This window comes from Dicentrarchus labrax, unplaced genomic scaffold, assembly GCF_905237075.1.
Source record: "Dicentrarchus labrax unplaced genomic scaffold, dlabrax2021, whole genome shotgun sequence".
Taxonomy (NCBI): Eukaryota; Metazoa; Chordata; class Actinopteri; family Moronidae; genus Dicentrarchus; species Dicentrarchus labrax.
This window is the reverse complement of record NW_026136709.1, coordinates 13,040,817-13,059,361: the sequence shown is the minus strand read 5'-3', so window position 1 is coordinate 13,059,361 and position 18,545 is coordinate 13,040,817. Positions and strand designations below refer to the sequence as shown.

Below are 18,545 nucleotides of genomic sequence, written 5' to 3'. Positions count from 1 at the left end.
TTGATGTCGGAGGTTTGTGTGTGTGTGGGGCCGACGGTTCGCCTGGTAACCAGAGCTGTAACACAATCCCATTTAGCATATGGCATTTTTTACCACGGAGAGGTAAACACAGTGGGGAGGCCAGGAGAATAGTAAAACACACTGCTCGGGCCAGATCTCCCTGTGGACCCACACAGGGTGGACACACACAGAGGACACAGTGTCCAGCCCCAATGACAAGCTGAGGTCACTCTGCTCAATACAGGAAGCTATACTCTGTTTTTTTTTTTGTGCCTTTCTTTCGGTTTTTCTTCTGACTTAAGTCTTGTGTCAGGCTTTTAAAAGTAAAAAAATCACCTGGTCTTACATTCTCCACACTCTATCTTAAAGTTTCTCACCCGCAGTTCCATCTTCCTAGCCTACAACCGTTATTTCCCTTGCTCATTGGGTTATTTGAACGTGTCACAACACTAAAGGATGTTGATATCAACTGTCAAACCTTAAAACCCTAATGGGGCTTTTTTAAAGTGACAATCTTAACAGATCAATGCCCCCATCAGGAGTCAGATTACAAAGACCGTCAATGACCACACGTGAAGGAGAGGAGGAAAAAAAAAGAGAACAGCATGACACTAGAAGCATATGACAAAGTCAGCCTGAGCTGCTCCCAAAGACAGGGAGCAGAGGCGTGTGCATTCTAACTTGCAGCTTGGTTTAATGGATGTTTTGGGGAAAAGCCATCCCTTGTCTGCTCAGAAAAACTTACCAGGCCAAGGCCTCTCCAACAAACTGCTGAAGGTGGGTAAAAAGACCAGAGGTGAAAGGGTGTTAAAAAGTTAGATGCCGGGAAGAAGCACTAAGGTGGCGCTAGGCTAGAGAGAAGCCATAAAGGCCTGTTAGGGTACATTAGGTGGAGGAGAGGGTCATAAGGCTTCATGAATGTTTCAGCAGGACGAGGGGCATTTTTCTTCCAGCTCCACTGTCAAAAAGCCATCATGACTCAGTGTTGGGGGTGGGGGGCAGCTCCAGGGCCAAGACACTCTATTTTCCTGTGGCAGAGTGCGCATACACAATCCCAGACGCAGACAGAGAAACACTCACCCAGCATGACAAACCAACGCAAGTACATATACTCTTAGCTGTGGTAGTGCACTCAGTGCCCTCCACATCCTTCACAGTCTTCAACTCCATCACTGTCAACAGACTCGCTGTTGAATCACTGCCTCTCGTCTCCTGGATGAGCAGGTTTAAGACCTTTCAGCTTTACACTCACTGATGTTTGGCACCATCGCAAAGCATCAGGTGCTTAAACAGTCATTCCGGCCCTGAGGTAGCTGCTAAGCATTTACACCCCAGGGCCTTTCAGCTTCTTCTCCCCTTTGACCCTGCGGACCTTTGGGAGCTGCCTGGGGTCACGGTCAATTGTCCCATGAACAATAGAATTGTAGCTGTGATAGCAACAGAGACTATATAACCTGGTTGGTAAACTGTGTTTTTAAAAGGCAATGGAAGGAAGGAGTAGACCCTGAAAGAGGAGGATATTGACCCTGACATCAATATTTTATCACCAAAAGTGTCCTGATACTATAACATCTGCATGAGCTGGAGGCATGTTCCTGGTAACCGCATACACCAGAGTTACATTTTTATCTGTAGGCACTGCTCAACACAGGAAATTGACAGTGAACCTTTGAACTGCATCATCATTGTCCCATTTAGAGCCACCTTTCAGGAGATCTAAAAAAAATTGGATTTACACCTCTGTGTGACTGTGTGTTATGGCCCTGGCTCAAGGCAATATAATGTAAAGGAGTCACAGATGAACTATACGTCACCAGGTGCCACAAATCAGCTGATGGTGGCAGGAGGTGTTCCAGCTTACCTGCAAGACACCACAGGTTTCACAGGATGCAACATCGGACATATTCCACATACTTTACATATATAGGAGGTTGTCGTGGGATCTGAAAAGTTCTCTCCCATGAATTTACCACCTGAGCTTAATCCTTTGCAGCCTTGCACACAAACTTCTATTAGTAAGCTGACAGAGCGGCAGTGTTACAGTGATTAGAAAGGGTGAGGTGGGGCAGAGGAGCTGATGAGAGGAGGAGGGAGCTAACTAGCTGATAAAGCAGTTGTCCTCCCTTGTCTCTGTGCTGTTAGCTTCTGTTAAATGTGACTGACAGCTATTGATGGATATGTAGCTGACCTGCCCCCATTCTGTCCATCACTTCATGTGCATGTGAGTGTTTCTACAGGGAGTGAACACATATATGGGCGTGCAAGTGTAGATTTTTATGGATTTGCATGCACACGCTATGTTTGCATGCATATGAGGGCTCGGTTTTGCAGGGTTATAGTGTGGTACACTGTACTCTCATAATGGTCCATGGGGAAATCAATCATCAGCTGTCCTATGTGCGGCTGGTGACACAGTGCATTCTTCAGGAAGAAGAGATGAAGAAAGCAAGGGAGGTGAGGAAAAGACAAGAGTGCTTTTTAGCTAATTCACTTCAAGAGGGTTGAAATCCACCCACTTCCTTCCCTATCTCCTGTTCAGTCTCTCTCTGTTCATACCACAGTACGAACATACATGATTTCTCCCTCATTCTTTTGCTCAAATATGTAAAACACACTCCCCTTCGTCCCCCTCTCCGACAGCAACACAGAGAAAGCAAACGCAAAAAGCAAAGATCTATTTGACTGGATAGCGCAGAGTCGATGTCTGCCATACGTCAGTGTTGCCCTCTAGGTGTTTGTCTAAATGGACAGCTTAGTTAGGATTAGTTGGACCAACAGCAAACATCTTTAGAGGCAGGGAGGTCACCTCGTATGTGCATGGATGCGCATGTGGCAGGAGTACAGTGCCCATATGTTGTAAATCCTTCCCTTAGGGACAACATATGCAGTCCTTGTGAAGGCACACAGTCTTAGGCTTTTTAACATTTAAATCCTCCTCTGATCTCTGAAAACCCAAACTATGTTTTATGAAATATCAATTGCACCTCAAACTCTATTTGAAATGTCTAAATGTAACGATTACTTGGAGATCTTTGCTGAGCTTTCATGCTCGCAGATTTATGCAGGCATGCACCAGTGTGTGTCTTTCCTCTGGCCAATAGTGCTGTAGCAGCATGTGGTCCAACTGTCCTAAAGTATCAGTTGAAGACATCCCTGGGCCTTTCAACACCACGACCCCACCGAGAGAAACATTCGCCTGCGAATAGACCCTGGCACAACAGGGGCGGCCAAAACCATGATGTAACTGTCACATGGGAATTACATGGTCAGTCTATCAGAGCAAAACATATTCAGAATTTGCATGTGTTTTTGTTGTAAAAGGCAGTGTCAGGCTGTAAATTCTGGCAATTCATTCAGCTCCTCGCACAGATATAAGGACACGTGCACACACAAACACACAGACGGAGGGGAGCAAGAAAAGAGGGGTGCAGAAAAAGAAGTGTATGAGAAAGAGGGAGGGAGGTAGGGAGTACTGTAACAGTAGCTCCTCTCCTCGCCACCAAACTGCATCACCCACAGGAATAACAGTTGGGCACATACAATAGCCTTGCGCATAAAGACACACAAATAGCACACCAAGAACTATTGTAAAGCGCAATTCATGGGGAGAAGAACCCTATAACACTTTCTAACATCCCGAATGACAATGCCAGATGTCAACCTACAAGCAGATTTACTCCTTTCAGCACTGTTGCATATGAATCGGCCTAAAAGAAGAGCCCGGCAATCCATCAGGGGTTAAATAGTTCAAACAGGAGCAAGGAAATAATGTTTTTTTTTAAGTTCTTTTACAAGTATAGACAGATAGATATAGATCCCATGAGACTTCAGGTATAAAGTAGAGTGTATGATAGCTTACTTTTAGGGTTATGTGGGGTATGTGAGTGAGTGTGTATGTCGGGGGGCGGTAGGCCAAAATATGTTGCCCCGTGGGACCACAGTGGAACCTCACACCAGCCCCCACAGAGAAGGATAAGGCCATCTGCCCTCCTCACGCATCAATCCCACCTAGAAGACACACACACACACACACACACACACACACACACACACACACACACTGAGTGCTGGGTAGCAATATGGAGAGGCTTTGAGACAGTGTTTGATCTGCCTTTCATCCAGTTGGCAGCACGCGGGCCACTGAGCCTCTCTGTGTGTCTCCTGCTGTACTGTCCACTGTCCCAGTGGAAATCACCAGCCGATAACAACAGCTCCAACCTAAGGCATGAATGGCAGGACACAAGCTGATCAGCCTCATCTCTTGACTGAAGGAACAGGAGGGGGCACAGCTCATTGGATCCATTCAAACTTAAATGACTTAACTCAAATGTTTCTTTAAAGCCAGAAGTCACACAGAGAACATGCCAATGTGACACGTGTGAGTTAAAACTAAAATTCAGAGATATGCCAGGCATTAGAAATGAAAAAAAAAACTAGATGAAAAAATGTAACAGTAACTGAAAAGTCTGCATCCAAAACAACTGCATTTATGTCCTCTTGCCCTCTAAAACTGCACATGAAACAAGATAACCAAGGCAAGGTACATTAATTTGTGAAACACCTTCCAAACAAAACCAATTAAAAGTGCTTTAGGTGAAGACATTCATTTAAATACAATAAAAAGGGAAAAACCAAAAGTGAGATAGAACAACATTATATGTAAATTTATGGACCAGAAATACAGTTACAGTTATGCTGCAGTAATAAGCTGATCAATAAAAGAAATAAAAGTACAGTTAGTACAAAAGGTAGCCTATGTACTACAAACAAACACATGGTAGGAAATGTCTTGAATAGAGAGGAACTGTATCATCACCATTGGGCCCAGGAAAAACTACAGTATGTAGAATTAATATAGGCTGGGGCTGAAAAACTAAATTCATGAAGAGATTAAAAACCTAAAGATTTTTAGATAGTCTTCAGGGGAAAGAGACACAAAATGAATTGCAAGAAAAAAACCCTGGGTGTGGATCCAATCCGGTGTGAGTCAGCTGAGCCTGAATGGCCCAAAACATTGATATGGTTTTGGAGGTTGTATAAGCTGATATATTGTGGGACAGAGAGGAGCCAGGTGTCACATTTATTGTAAGATCAAGCCTATTCCTCTAAAGGGTTAGGGTTAGTGTCTTTATCTTCAAAAAACAAAAAAAGTACCAAGTTTCAGAATTCTCCTTCATCTTCATCCTCACTGACTTTTCATGTGGTTTGAAGCAGGCTGAGGCACAGATGGACAGAGAGCCGGTGTGGTCACACTTTATGAGTCCACTCAGCTGAGAGTTTGAGGCCTGTCTGGAACCAGGGGCAAGCCTCAACATCAGCCAGACTATAGCACACACACACACACACACACACACACACACACACACACACACACACACACACTACACTACACTGACAGCTATTAGGCAATCAATAGAAGCTAATACATCAGAGCATTTGACCACTCAGCTCCACTAGCTTAGCAGACAGAGAGGAAGAGAAGAGAAGAGAAGAGAAGAGAGGAAATCTATCAATCATGCTGTATGAAGAAATGCATTTAACAACGCACGAAAGCACACAGGTGGCCCCAAATGTATGAATATCCCTGCAACAGCAATCTCCTCTTCATATCAATAGACATTACTAATGGATCACAACATCAAATGCAGTTGTGGCCGCATTTGTGAGATGACTTGAGTGTTATAAAACAACACACATTGTTTTGGAGAGAGTTATGGCCGTTTGAACCCTCAGAGGGAATTAACCTCAGCAAACCTATAAAAGTCCTGTGCTCCTCTCATTAATATCACATTAATATAAAGATTCATCTAACGGACCGGCCTCCAGAGGCCCTCTTAACTTGCCAGGAGGTTAAGTGTGAAATCAATCCACATAAACGACCTGGATAAAAATTCTTCCATGCTGGAGCATTGAGCCCTAAATCAGCCAATCAAAGAGGTGCTAGTAAAACCAGTCTTTTAGCACAGCTCGCTAACAATCTCAGTATTTCAGCTCTGGCAGCTCATTCTCCTTTTTTCTCCTTCTGTCTTTATTTTTGTCTTTGTTTCTTGTCCCATCCTTCTCCTCCACCCCTCTGCTCCTGGAAGGCCACAAAGGGGTGTATCACCTCCTTTCACAGCAGGCCTCTGGTGGAGGCTTGGGGGTTGTATACATGGGAGGTGCTGGTCCAATGAAGGGTGATCTACACTTGTTCAAGCAGTCATATCTGGGCTATTTGAAGGGAGAGGGAGGCTGTTAAACATTCAGTGAGGAGGTGACCCCCGACCCTGAAGGCTGCTGTCCATCCGTTACAGAAAATAAACAGAGAGAGGCTGAGCACAGTGACTTTACTGCCCTTCTCCCTGCAGACAGCTCAGAAAGATGTACAGAATAGAAGAGCAAGCATCTTCAGCCCTTTATCATTCTGATTTGATGAAACAAGAAGATTTCAGATCAACATCATTTTACTTTAATTTTCTTCTCCCACTGCTTGCATCTGTGTTGTAGCACTCACTTAGCACTGTGGCAGCATTGTGGTGTTTGACTACATGCCCTCAGTGTGAAGTAGGGTGACCCAGAGGTTAGAGGTGACATAACAGAGCACTGAGACAAAGACTGGACACTGTGTCATCTGTCAGACCCCTTGCTGCTGCCACCACCAGTACCAATTGGGGCTTTCCTCAAATGAACCCCAACAGACAGACACACAATGGACATATCTATCTATCTATCTATCTATCTATCTATCTATCTATCTATCTATCTATCTATCTATCTATCTATCTATCTATCTATCTATCTATCTATCTATCTATCTATCTATCTATCTATCTATCTATCTATCTACAACACATGTAGGACAGTTGGTGACAGTGTGAGGGCAGATGTCAGTCATGGCAAGCTCCTTTGTGCGTGGAGCAATAGACCACCTTACTGCTGAACTCTATTGTCATTCATTTGGTCCAGTGGGGTTTGTTCATTTTTACTGTGAGCATGCAGTCTCCAATTCATCACTTGGCTACATACACTAGACAGCGGACGCACACAAAAGGGACACATGCACTGACTGGACTGATGCACTGACGATAAATAGACCTGTACACACACAAAGGCATGCAACTGCCTGCAAAATGTTTACCAAGACACCATTCATGAAGCATTATCTGAATGTTTAACAACTTTACACTTTCTTTTTTACTGCACTGATGGTCACTACAGAAGACACAAAAGTTTAGCATATAATTGATTTCATTAAACCTTTGTTTTGTCTTCCATGTAAAATTATTTTATTTTATTGCCACATTTCTGGCAAAAATCATTAATCCTTTACTCAAAAATATGTGTACAATTTCATGTAACCCAAAGAGAAAGTTTGTGCTGTGTTAATTCGTTTTGAACCAATTTATTTACTCTAAACTGAGATTTTAATGGAAGACCGGGCTCAATATAAACAAAAACAAACAATCTTGTTTCCATGCGCTGATTTTTTATTTGTTAATGATGAAAAAGCAGACGCTCATAGGGAACAAACGAGGACACTTTCGATTGCTTTTGCAGCCTTACATTACAGTAAAAAATATTATCATACATTATAAATTAAGAGAGGGTATAACATTTACTTTATACACAAATAGGCTCAAATCTACAATGATAAAAATAGCTTTGCTTTTTAAGCTTATTCGATGCAAGAAACCCCAACGTAATAATAATAATAATAATAATAATAATGATAAAACGTTGTTGTTATTATTATTATGGAATCACATTGAGTTCACAAAACCATTGCAGAGTGAAAGCTTTAAGCCACAAAACAAAACACAGACAACATATTTGAACATATTATAAATAGATTTAGACACATTTTTTTGCCGACAATTTATATTATGATGAGCCTATTGAAATAGACCTATTATAGAACAACATTTTCTCAAGCCGCATTTACATAAAGAAAAACCACGAGATCCTACCTTACAGGCCTTATTAATTATCTCTCATGACAGTGCCACAATGTTCCTGCGTGGATTTAGTCTTCCTGTGATATTTGTGCCGTCTAAAATCCACAAAATGATTACGCACAATTAGAATGGTTGTCTTTGTCAGGATTTACTCAGTACATATGAGGCCGTGTTGGACTAGTTCCAGGGCCGATATTCTGGGTTTAAAACTGTTAACCCGGTGTATGGGAGGTTTTGTCCGGCGTTTTTCTGTAATTTTGGATTGTCCTTCACTGGAAACACGGAGTCCTTCTGAAATCCACTCCCCGGAGAGGACGGAAGAACTGTGCTGTCCAAGATTTCTGCAGAGCAAGAAAATAGCTTCATAAATAACCAGTTTCGAAGGCAAGCAATGCAACATTTTCCTTTTGCAGCCTACAATATTTATTTTATAATAAGTTAAAGACAAAAGTTAGCTTGTAAATTAAAAGAAACTAACACCAGATTCTAACACGTATTAATTTATACACATATATTGTCATTAAAATACACAATTCTCACATATAATAGCCTAATTTGTTACGAATTTACCCTATTATGGGATACAAATAATACACAGTATTTTACATATATAAATATTTGATTGCTTAAATTAAATTAAATTAAATTTAAATGTGTTTCTTATATCCAACTTGAAATTCTATTTACAGAAATGATAGAAAGAGTGGGACTCCATCTTATTTAGATCTATAACTCCAATATTGTATTTAAAAAAAAATAAATGCTTACTTTTATGAGTGTTCATGTGGTACTGAAGTTCCTGCTCATCTTGACAAGTAGCTCCGCAGAGGTTGCAGGGACAGGGCTTGTCCTTGGCGTGGGTCCGCCGGACGTGGCTGTCGTGGGCGGCGTGTGAAGCGAAGGCCTTCCCGCAGTGCTTGCACTTGAAGGGCCGCTCCCCGGAGTGCTGGCGGATGTGTGTGCGCAAAATACTGGAGGCAGTGAAGGCCTGGAGGAGAAGGAAGGAGAAGAAAAAAAAACATTTTTAATTTTCAGCTATGTTAAATTAATAATTTGGGCAACAATAATGATGACAGGATAAATATATTTTAGCAGGTGAAGGGTGTTATAGGAGTTTAAAAAATAGATACTGTTTTATATTAGCTAGCTCTTTTAATTAAGCTAATTTGAAGCTATAGGCCTACCTATGTGTCACCTCTAACAGTAGCCAGTTTTAATTGAATGACTTAATGGAACGAATATTGATTAAAAATAAATAGAAAAGAAGGCAAATTGTCCAATATTTTCCATTATTTTCGTTGTTTTTTAAAGGCCATTGCTAATGTTAGCCCTTTTAAAAAGACTGGTCTTGTGGCGTATTGCTTAAATCATCCAGATAAGGAGAAAGGGGGCTTAACAAACCCCTCTCTGGGTGCATACAAACGGGGAGGATATCGAGAGAGAAAAAGAACAAAACAAAACAAACAAAAAAATCCACTTCTGCTCATTCCATGGGCCGTAAATTAAAAGTATAACCTCGGCAGACAAAAGGGTGGGTGTACATCTGGCGATAATTAGCATGTAAGTGTGTCTGCGGAGCGTGCCCGTCGAGAGAGACAATAATGAGGGGCTCGAGCCAAATGCACCATGAAACGAGGAAGTGGTAAATGGATCCGAATGGGTGCAGGAGGAAGAGGAGTAAGGAGGAGCAAAAGAAGGCCTGCAGCTCCTGTACTCATTGAACCAGAAGGGGGAACTCAAATCATTACTATCCTAGAAGATAAAAGCCTTTAATACTTTTATTAAGGGAATGTCTCTTTTTTTTCTTAAATTAAACTATACGGTTATATAATTAAAAGCTGTGTATTTAAAGCCGCGTTTTACTACACAACTCCATGGCCTACTTCAGATAAACTGTGCCTGAGTATGACTTTTTAAACACAATGCATTTTATAGGTTGGGTCCATGCTATGACTTTGTAAAATGAGAAACAAAAATAAAACTTTATCTTACCTTATTGCAGTAGACACACTTGTACGGCCGCTCTCCGGAGTGCACACGCATGTGTTTGTTGAGACTGGACGACTGGGAGAAACTCTTTCCACACACTGAGCACTGCAGATCAGACACATGTAAGACATCAGTGTGAGTAAAAGCTGTTAAATGTGTCATCACCTCTAAACTCATTTACAGTTAGATGAGAGAATGTAACATTATATAGAAGTTTCCAACAAAAAAGGTGTTTTTTAATAACTAATTTAGCTGATATTGTTTAGTTGTGATGCTTTGCCACCAACTAGAGGTCTTACTCTTACTAGGAGGCCTAATTAAAACCTGCAGCACTGGTTTCGAAGTGGCGCTGTAGGGAGCTGTCCTTTCAGCACCACACGAACCTTTGCACGCACATAGATTGACTTTACCGGGTGATGTAATCATGTAATGATGTAATGGTCTGCAGTATGAATGCCGTGCACTAAATGCAACAGACATGCACGCCCATGCGCACTGTGTCCGTACCTTGTGAGGCCTGTGCTTTTCGTGAACGTGTAAGATGTGGATCCTTAATCTGTCTCTCTTCTCGAAGGATCTGTTGCAGAGGTGACAGGGGAACTTCCTGTCTCCCTGGTCCACGCAGCGCGTGTACTTCAGGTGCTTGTCTCTGTAGTACTTGTATGCAAACACCTTCCCACATCTGTCACACTTGAAGCCCTCACCAGTATCTGGAGGGGAAGAAAAAATATGTTGTTGCATGGTGGTAAAACTAAGCAGAAAGTTAAAGCAAACCAGCAGAAGGTTAGATTCTGACCTTCAGCGGGAGGGGGCACGTTGCTGTCCTCTCTAGGGTCCTTCAGGGTGAGAGGGATGCCGAGGAACTGCATGTAGCAGTCTCCGTACCACACCAGCAGCTCCTGCCCAGGTCGGATCTCTTTACAGGCCTCATAGAAGATCTGACCCTGGACCTGCACAGCGATCAGGTTCTGCTCGTCTGGGAATCGAGCACACTTCACCAAAGACATCCAGTTCCCTGAGCCTCCCCTGCCGTCCACAAAATGACTCAACCGGCCGTTTTCAAACACCTGAATGAGGGAAAATAGTGTTTTTTTGCTTTAGATATAGGAGCTAAAACAATCAGAGGAATTTTTTGATATGTGAGACAGGTCTTGGATCAGGACTTACCTCCCACATCAGCGTGTTGTCGTCGTATGTTTTAATCTCGCTGGTATTGACCAGTTTTCCTTGGAAGGGTCCGAAGCGTGTGCCTTTAGGGATGCTGCTTTTGTCTGTGAACACTCCACGGTGTGAGACGTTTCCCCAGGCTGCCTGCAGGATGGTCAACCCTGCAACAGTGCCAAAAAAAACAAAACAGTGTCAGATCTCTGCCGTGCCATCATGAGTTCAGAATAAAAGCGGAATAAAAGTGTTTTATGAACAGAAAGCTGGCAGGTCTTACCCTCTGGAAGTTCAAGTGTTTCTTTGTCCAGTGGGAGAATGTGAGAGTCAGACACTGGAGGGGCAAAGCAGAAATGAGCAACTTAAACCAATTTCTGGGTTAATTCAACTATAATATTACTTATAATAATGGTTATTAGACTATTTGATAAAAGTGGTAAGCAATATAGACTATTAGACCTATTATAATCCACAGACATTTGGACATTTGCTTGCAGGATACTAGTAAAACCAAGGCCAATATGCCGTTTTATCCTTTCATATAAAACTAAATAAAAGTCCAATAACTTAAGCAGAAGTCTCACCTGTCTTTTCGGGCAGGATCAGTCCTGAGATAGCGTGGCTTCGCTCCTGGTTGCCGGAGTAACCGTACAGCACCATGAACAAGTCATCCTCACTAAAATTATAAGCGGTGCGCGTTTTTTCCGGCGACAGCTCTGCGCTCCGGAGGCGAAACAAACTCTCCTTAGGCGGCGAGGTGGCAGAGGAAGAGACAGAGGAGGACCTGTCACTGGACGGGCTGCTGAAGTCCGAGGACAGGGGACCAGCGGCGTGCTCCGTCACCACAGCTGCCAGCTCCTCTGGTTTGGAGTGGAGCGGGTGTCCGGGCAACATCTGGCTCAGGTAAGGGAAGCCGGAGGCGCTCAACATGTGTTCGTGCAGGAGCGAGGCATGGTGGCCGCCCTGGCCGAGGTACGGAGGGGCTCCGCCGGGCATGCTGAGCTGCAGGGAAGCCTGAGTGTCCGACACCAGACGGCCGAGGGACTTGAGCGGGTGGAGGAGGTTGTGAGTCCGCGGGAAGAAGTCCATGTAGTGATGGGGGCCGGGGAGAGGGGCAGGGTAGAAGCCCCGTGCGGGACTGCCTTTGAGCATGCCGGCTTGGTAGCACTTGTCCTTCAGCACTACAGGGATGCTGGACAGGGACACCGACATGGTGAAGCAAAGGTTCAAATGGAGAGTGTATCCTTCAGTGGATGAGGGAGAGAAGAAGAAGGGGGGGGGGACGAGAGGAAGTGGGGGTGAGTTATAAAAGTTTAATGCAAGAAATCTAAAAAAGGAAACATGACATCAAGAGAGGTTGACTAGACCCCACTTTTAAGCCTTTACTGAAGTAATTCAACAACAACAACAATCAGCTAAAATAATGCTTTGTAGTTTATGTAGTACATTTCATTAAATGTCATGATCCTGAGAGGAAATTATGATATAAAAAGAACAATAGGCTTTAAATGAATTATTAAGAACCAGAAACAGACTTTTTCCAATTAGTTAATATAACAATATTTTAAATAACCAACAACTTATAACTCATATCCAGAATTTCCCTTTAAAAACCTCCCCTATGGACTAGTGCATATGACAACATTGGGCAAATATTGAACGGATCTATTGCAGTATAAATAAAAGCTATCCACAGTGAAATTGGACAGCCGATTTTGCAATATTTCCAGCTGAGAGGACACACACCAGACACACCAGATGTTCATCAGCGGCTTTAAATGGCCCACTGGAACACGGTGCGTTGTTTTTGGGGCACCGTTTACCAATCAGCCAGTAAATAGAGAGACAAATCAGGGTCATGACACTAATTAAAGAAGAGTCGGCCAGAGCAGAGGTCAACATTAATGAAGCATTTTATAGACTTTGCAATTACGGTACAGTCACTGCAAAAAAACCCAACTCATCAGCAGCAGAATTATTGGAGCAATATAGGGAAATTAATATAATCAAGGAAAATACAACTTCCTAAATAAACAGGAATAAACTATAAATAATCTTAATCCTTTAGTATTTTTAATAAAAGAACAAGGCCTCTAACATAAAATAAAGAGTCAGAGTGAATTCACTCTGTAATTGTCTCTACAGAAACATGCATCAGTTTGGCTGTTGCAGTGATTTTTCATCCATTTTGAGAAGAAGCTTACCTTGTTAAATAAATGAAAGATGTTTCACAGTGAAGTTGTCTCTGTCATGTCCACAGGCCTTCAGTTTCAGCAACCTCCCGTACAAATCTCCAAATTCTGCAGGGGTTAAGCAGCGGGTCTTGGAACTTGAGAGTGTGTGTGTGTGTGCTGCAGGAGCCTTTCTGTCTTTCTGTGGGTCTGTGGTCATCTGAGGGCACCTATACTGTACAGCCAGGTCTGCTGGAGATGCTTCCCAGCACCTTCTTCCTATTGGCCAGGAATCAGCTCAGCCTCATGCATCTCAATGCCCCCACAGGAATACATTTTCTCAGGGACAGCCCACCCCTTTAACTTCTCCACAACAGTCTGCTTTCTCTGCCACACAATGAGGCTGATTGAGAAAGGTTCCCAAACATTTCCATACGAGGACCCCCACCCCAACACACACACACACACACACACACGGTACGATTTTATCTGAGGGACCCCCTGTGGAGTATAGACATGTGTTGTTATGACTTGGATGTGGTGAATTAGGAAGAGAGAAAAGAATGGTCGAAATAGGCATTCATAGGATACATCTTTCTCTCAGTCCACCGAGAAAATGAATAAAACTGAAACGAATCCGCATCAGTTCTTTGGTATAGTTTAGACGGAACATTATAGAGATCTGGGGATTCTGGATCATATTTGTGTTTTTCTGTTGAATATATATTCTTACTGACTTTGGGTTTTGTGCTTTTTTTCTTGTGTGAGCATTGTGTAGACTCACCTAGGGACGGACATTGCAAACTATAGGCAAAATACTGTAGGCTATGTATCGTTGTTCTATGCAGCCCATTTGTCCCCATAAACATCAAATAACTAAGAAAATATGTCTACACATTAATTCACGTATTTATAATCTTTACTATAGGCTATTCACATTAAATTACAGTGAATATTAGCGTGCACCCAAAAACGAAAACTCGATAAAACATTTCTGGAGAAAGTTTTGTTTTTAATTTCTCATGCAAATATTGTCATCTTAAAATACAACATTTTACAGTTAAATTGCATTTACTTTAATGTTCATATCGCAGTTTATTTGTATTCCTCGTTGAAATAAAATGTTCTTTTAAATTCAATTAAAATGTTTTTTCTCACCGTTTCAGTCTGCAAAGTTATATTAGTTCCTTGTGCATTTTTTTTATATATTGGAAAGTTCAATGACAAGTTAATTCATTTAATTCTTTTTTTTTTCTTTCCACTTTCAATCCCACGAAATAAGAGTCACTCGATTAAATACTGCAATAACAGAATTCTTTATTTACAAGGCAAATAGCATCAGCGAAGCCATATTAGTTCACAACTTGCATAACTGTGGTTTTAACTTCTCTTGTATATCTAATTTTGCATAAAACGCTCACACACACTAGGGATACAAAGATGGATGCGGTATACAGTGTGATTCCTGTGAACAATGCAGAAAAAAAAATATCTCGGGAAAACACAACAGTAAGCTTTCTTCAGAAAGTCCATATAGTATATTACATATTGCTTCAATATCCCTATGTATCATCTTTTCCATACAAACAGTGAGGGAGGGGGAGGCAGGGAGGGGGGAGGAAATGAAATAACAGAGTCTTCAACCCAACACAGAACAGAGAGCAATGAGGAGAGACGGTTCAACTGCGACCGAGTCTCCAGCAACTGCACAGAGTCGAACAATGATGCACCCATTCAATATTGTACACAAGTCATTTAACAAATTTATACAGACAGCGGTGTAATGTACAAGAACGAGAACGGACGAAATCTAAGGCATTATGCTAGGGTTTTTAGCATTTCAAGGTTGCATCTTAGCTCTAAGAAATTGGCAGACAATACAAAAGGGCATTTAAAGTTCTTCAAAACCATAAGTTAAAGAGAAAAAATATTTTCGTTTAGTGGGTCCAAAGCCTGGATATTTGTAAGGGGCAAAGTTCATTTATTTGCACCTGTCCTCATTATAAATGCTTTAAAAAATGCATTGCTACCACATGGCTTTAAATCTTTTCAAAATCTTGACAATCTTTGGAAATTTGCAAAGGGCTGTGAATCATTCTTTAAAATGGCTCAAAAAGGCTTGTTCTGCACGACTGTATGATACAATCAAAACAGCATTTATCAAAAAAGTGTGATCTTCTCCTGTAGGCCTGCAGCAAAACAACTGCAGGACATCTGCAATGATGACAACCAAAACAGTAATGCAGACTTCCTTTGTCCCAAAGTTGACTTGCTACAGCTTCAAATTTCATGTAGTATGTAAAAAAGAAAAAAGAAAAAAAGAAAAGAAAGAAGCAACAATGGGCAAACTTCCTACCTAAATGCAGAGAAGAGCACGGTGCAACTGTACAACATCACGTTGTCAACATGTTGACAATACACACCATCAGTCACATCCTTAGGCCTTATATGACAATACATTCAGAATGATTCTCTTCCTGTTTTATGCTGCAACATCTACATTAGACCCTGTTAAGTGACATCATCATAAATTTCTTGTTTTCTGTGGGCCTCAAAGCATGCTAACCAACAGGTCGTCTCTCACTATGAAAATAAAAGCTGGTAGAATTCAGAAATCCAATTGAAAGGTGAGGGTTATTTGGCTTGCTCCAAGTCTGTCCTGGGTTAAAATAGTTGATATAAAAAGGTTTTGTTTTTTTTTGAGGAAAATGTACTTTTGAGGTTAGAGAAGATGACTTGCTTTAGATCTTGTGAAGGTCAAACCAAACCCCTACTGGGGCACAAGAATAACATGTCATTACTGAACACTATATAGTTGAACTAACTGCCTGAGGTCATAAAATATGGCTAAGTGTCTGTCAGAGCAGGTCTCATGAACCGTGCAGTCTTAACTCTGACCTCTGCTATAGAAGAGTGGCTAGAGGCAGAGAGGGTGTGTGTCAACAAGGGGATCACAAAGTACTTCCCTCTCCAGTCCTCAGCCAATGCTGCATAATCTAACAGGAACGCTGTGTGTGGATGTAGACTTTCTTGGTACAAACTGCAATAAAAAAACTGTGTTTAATACTGCATCCAAACGTGGAGCAAAAATGTGTCCTTTTTATTCAGGAAACTGTACAAAAATTACAAAAACAAAAACACAAAAAAACCCCAAGAGTTTCTCAAGTAATCGTTATTGCTTGTTTACATCACACCAGAACAGTTTGCACCTAGCAGCTTGTATGAAGCATGTTTCACTCCAGACAACATAGAAAGCACACTTCTGTTATTTTTTTTTTTTTTTGAGTTATTGTATGGCTGTGTTGAAGTTGACGGGTTTTTTTTTTTCTCCTTTTTTGTGGTGTTCTATGCTAAAGGCAGAGAAGCAAGCGATAATCTGTACACTGTATACACAGCACACCCCCTTACAACCCTTTCCCACCTCCCACCCGCACCCCCTGTCTGCATCGTACCAGAACATCAGAACGTGAAGGCTCCCACTCCACTTCCCCCAAAAAAACAAAACAAAACAAAAAAACAAAACCCCAAACTTGCTCTGCTTCAAAAGGGAGTTGTGACCAGACGGGGAACCAAACCCAAAGGAATAAAATAAATAGGAAAGAAAATGTTTTACTTATTGTTATGTACAATCTCTGTAATTCATTTTTAAACCATATATGATTTTGACATCTTCTTCTGAAACTACAGGACCAAAGCATAATCCATTATTCAGGTTAATAGAAGAATCTTCTCAGAAAGAATACAACCATTACTGTTAAAATTATAAAAAAAGTGCCTCTTTCACACTTTTAGAAATATTTTTTCTTGTTGCTACTAGGATAAAGAATCATCTACAATAATTAAAATGAATCTATACAGAAAAATAAAACTTAATTTAATACACTATATAAACCTCTTGACTAAATTAGTCTAATCATACAAATCACCATTCCACTCAAACCATTCTTCTGCAGTGTTTTTCAAGATCAGTTTTTTTCAACCATATCTTCATTCTACATCTTAATTCTCACAACAAGAAAAAAAACAAAAACAAAAAACAACTAAAATAATAATAAAATAAAGAACAGCAAAAAGGCAAAACCGGCTAAGTGTTTGAGCTCCGTCCATAAATTTAAACATAACTTGGAGTCTTTGCTGCCATTTTGGAACTATGTGGAAATGTCACAAATGTGTGAGAAAGGTAGGACATAAAAGAAAAATCAGTGTACGTCATTTTTGAGATGAGATTGTAAATGGCCGCTGTCCACTGAGAGGAATACATTCATCAGAACAAGGGATCCCACCCACTGCTGCCCCCTTAGGTCAGTGTCCCCCCACCAGGAGGCCTACAGTAAGTCACACTACGGTGAATGCAGCTGGACAGGCAGACAGACTGGCTCATCACAAGGCTCTCCTCCAGGAGGGTTAGGCATGTTGTACAGAGATCCACAATCCTTCCGCAGCCCTCTTCACTCTCCTGTGTCTGTTCGGGGCCGGGCTCCTCCGGGGATGCCGAAGAGGCCCAGCTGGGACAGACTGGCAAACTCGGGCTGGGGAGACGGGGTCAGGGCACGGCCTGGCTGGTTCAAGGGGCAGTCGGTTGGTTACATGTTTGTACAATTTTTAAAGGGCCGACGTGCTCCTTGCACCAGCTGATCACTGAGGTTCAGGTTAAGAACTCCATGAGGGTCAACAGTATTTCTGCAGAGAAACAACACGCAACATGTAAAGCATTTAATAAATACAATCCAACAGCAGTGTTTGCTTAACTTGAACTTGCAGAACTTGAACTTGTCTGAAGTAAATCAGCCACGTGTGCAAAAGGCTATAAACAATTAGAAACCATCATCTTGGAACACACCATCAAGCCTAAAACAAGTCAGTAAATCACAAAAGCCTGCACTAATGGCCAAACGGTAAATAATTGAAATAATCTAAGTGCCAATATATTTCTATAATCCTAGAAGGAGAATAAATCAAGTGACAGATATACTGGTATGTTACAACAGTCTGAAGTGCAGACAATCAAACAGCAGCACCTTGGTTAAATATTCATGGCCCTTTATTGGGCTTAAAAGCATCACAGATAACAACAGTGCATTCCACATACCCAGCTATCAATACCAGGGAGACAAAGGAAGAAAGATTAACTTGGTTGTTATTAAATAATCACCAGAAATTAATTGCATGTAGACAAATAACCTCACTCGCTGAAAATCTGGTAAGAGTACAAATATTTTCCCTCTGTCAATAAGTGAAAATCGGACTTTTCATCTTGACTCATTTTATTACGTGTGTGTATGTGTGGAGA

At 41.6% G+C, this 18,545-nt stretch overlaps 2 protein-coding genes across 4 annotated transcripts in view; both read right to left on the bottom strand.

The window, feature by feature from the left end:
• Window positions 1-7,445: 7,445 nt before the first annotated feature.
• On the bottom strand, window positions 7,446-13,456 carry prdm14 (PR domain containing 14). The gene is made up of 9 exons (XM_051410335.1): window positions 13,289-13,456; window positions 11,669-12,328; window positions 11,365-11,418; window positions 11,091-11,251; window positions 10,720-10,990; window positions 10,431-10,633; window positions 9,927-10,028; window positions 8,703-8,922; window positions 7,446-8,275 (listed from the first exon to the last, which is right to left on the bottom strand). Exons 2-9 carry the CDS (start codon window positions 12,294-12,296, stop codon window positions 8,112-8,114), a joined length of 1,803 nt encoding a protein of 600 aa, XP_051266295.1. The 5' UTR covers window positions 12,297-12,328; window positions 13,289-13,456; the 3' UTR covers window positions 7,446-8,111.
• Window positions 13,457-14,547: 1,091 nt separating this feature from the next.
• The window catches only part of ncoa2 (nuclear receptor coactivator 2), a 55,251-nt gene continuing 51,253 nt past the window's right edge, over window positions 14,548-18,545 (bottom strand). For all 3 annotated transcript variants that reach the window (XM_051410300.1, XM_051410302.1, XM_051410301.1), the window contains exon 22: window positions 14,548-17,935. In XM_051410300.1, the coding sequence (XP_051266260.1) occupies window positions 17,924-17,935 (12 nt within the window). In that variant the 3' untranslated portion in view covers window positions 14,548-17,923. The remainder of the gene's footprint in view (window positions 17,936-18,545) is intronic.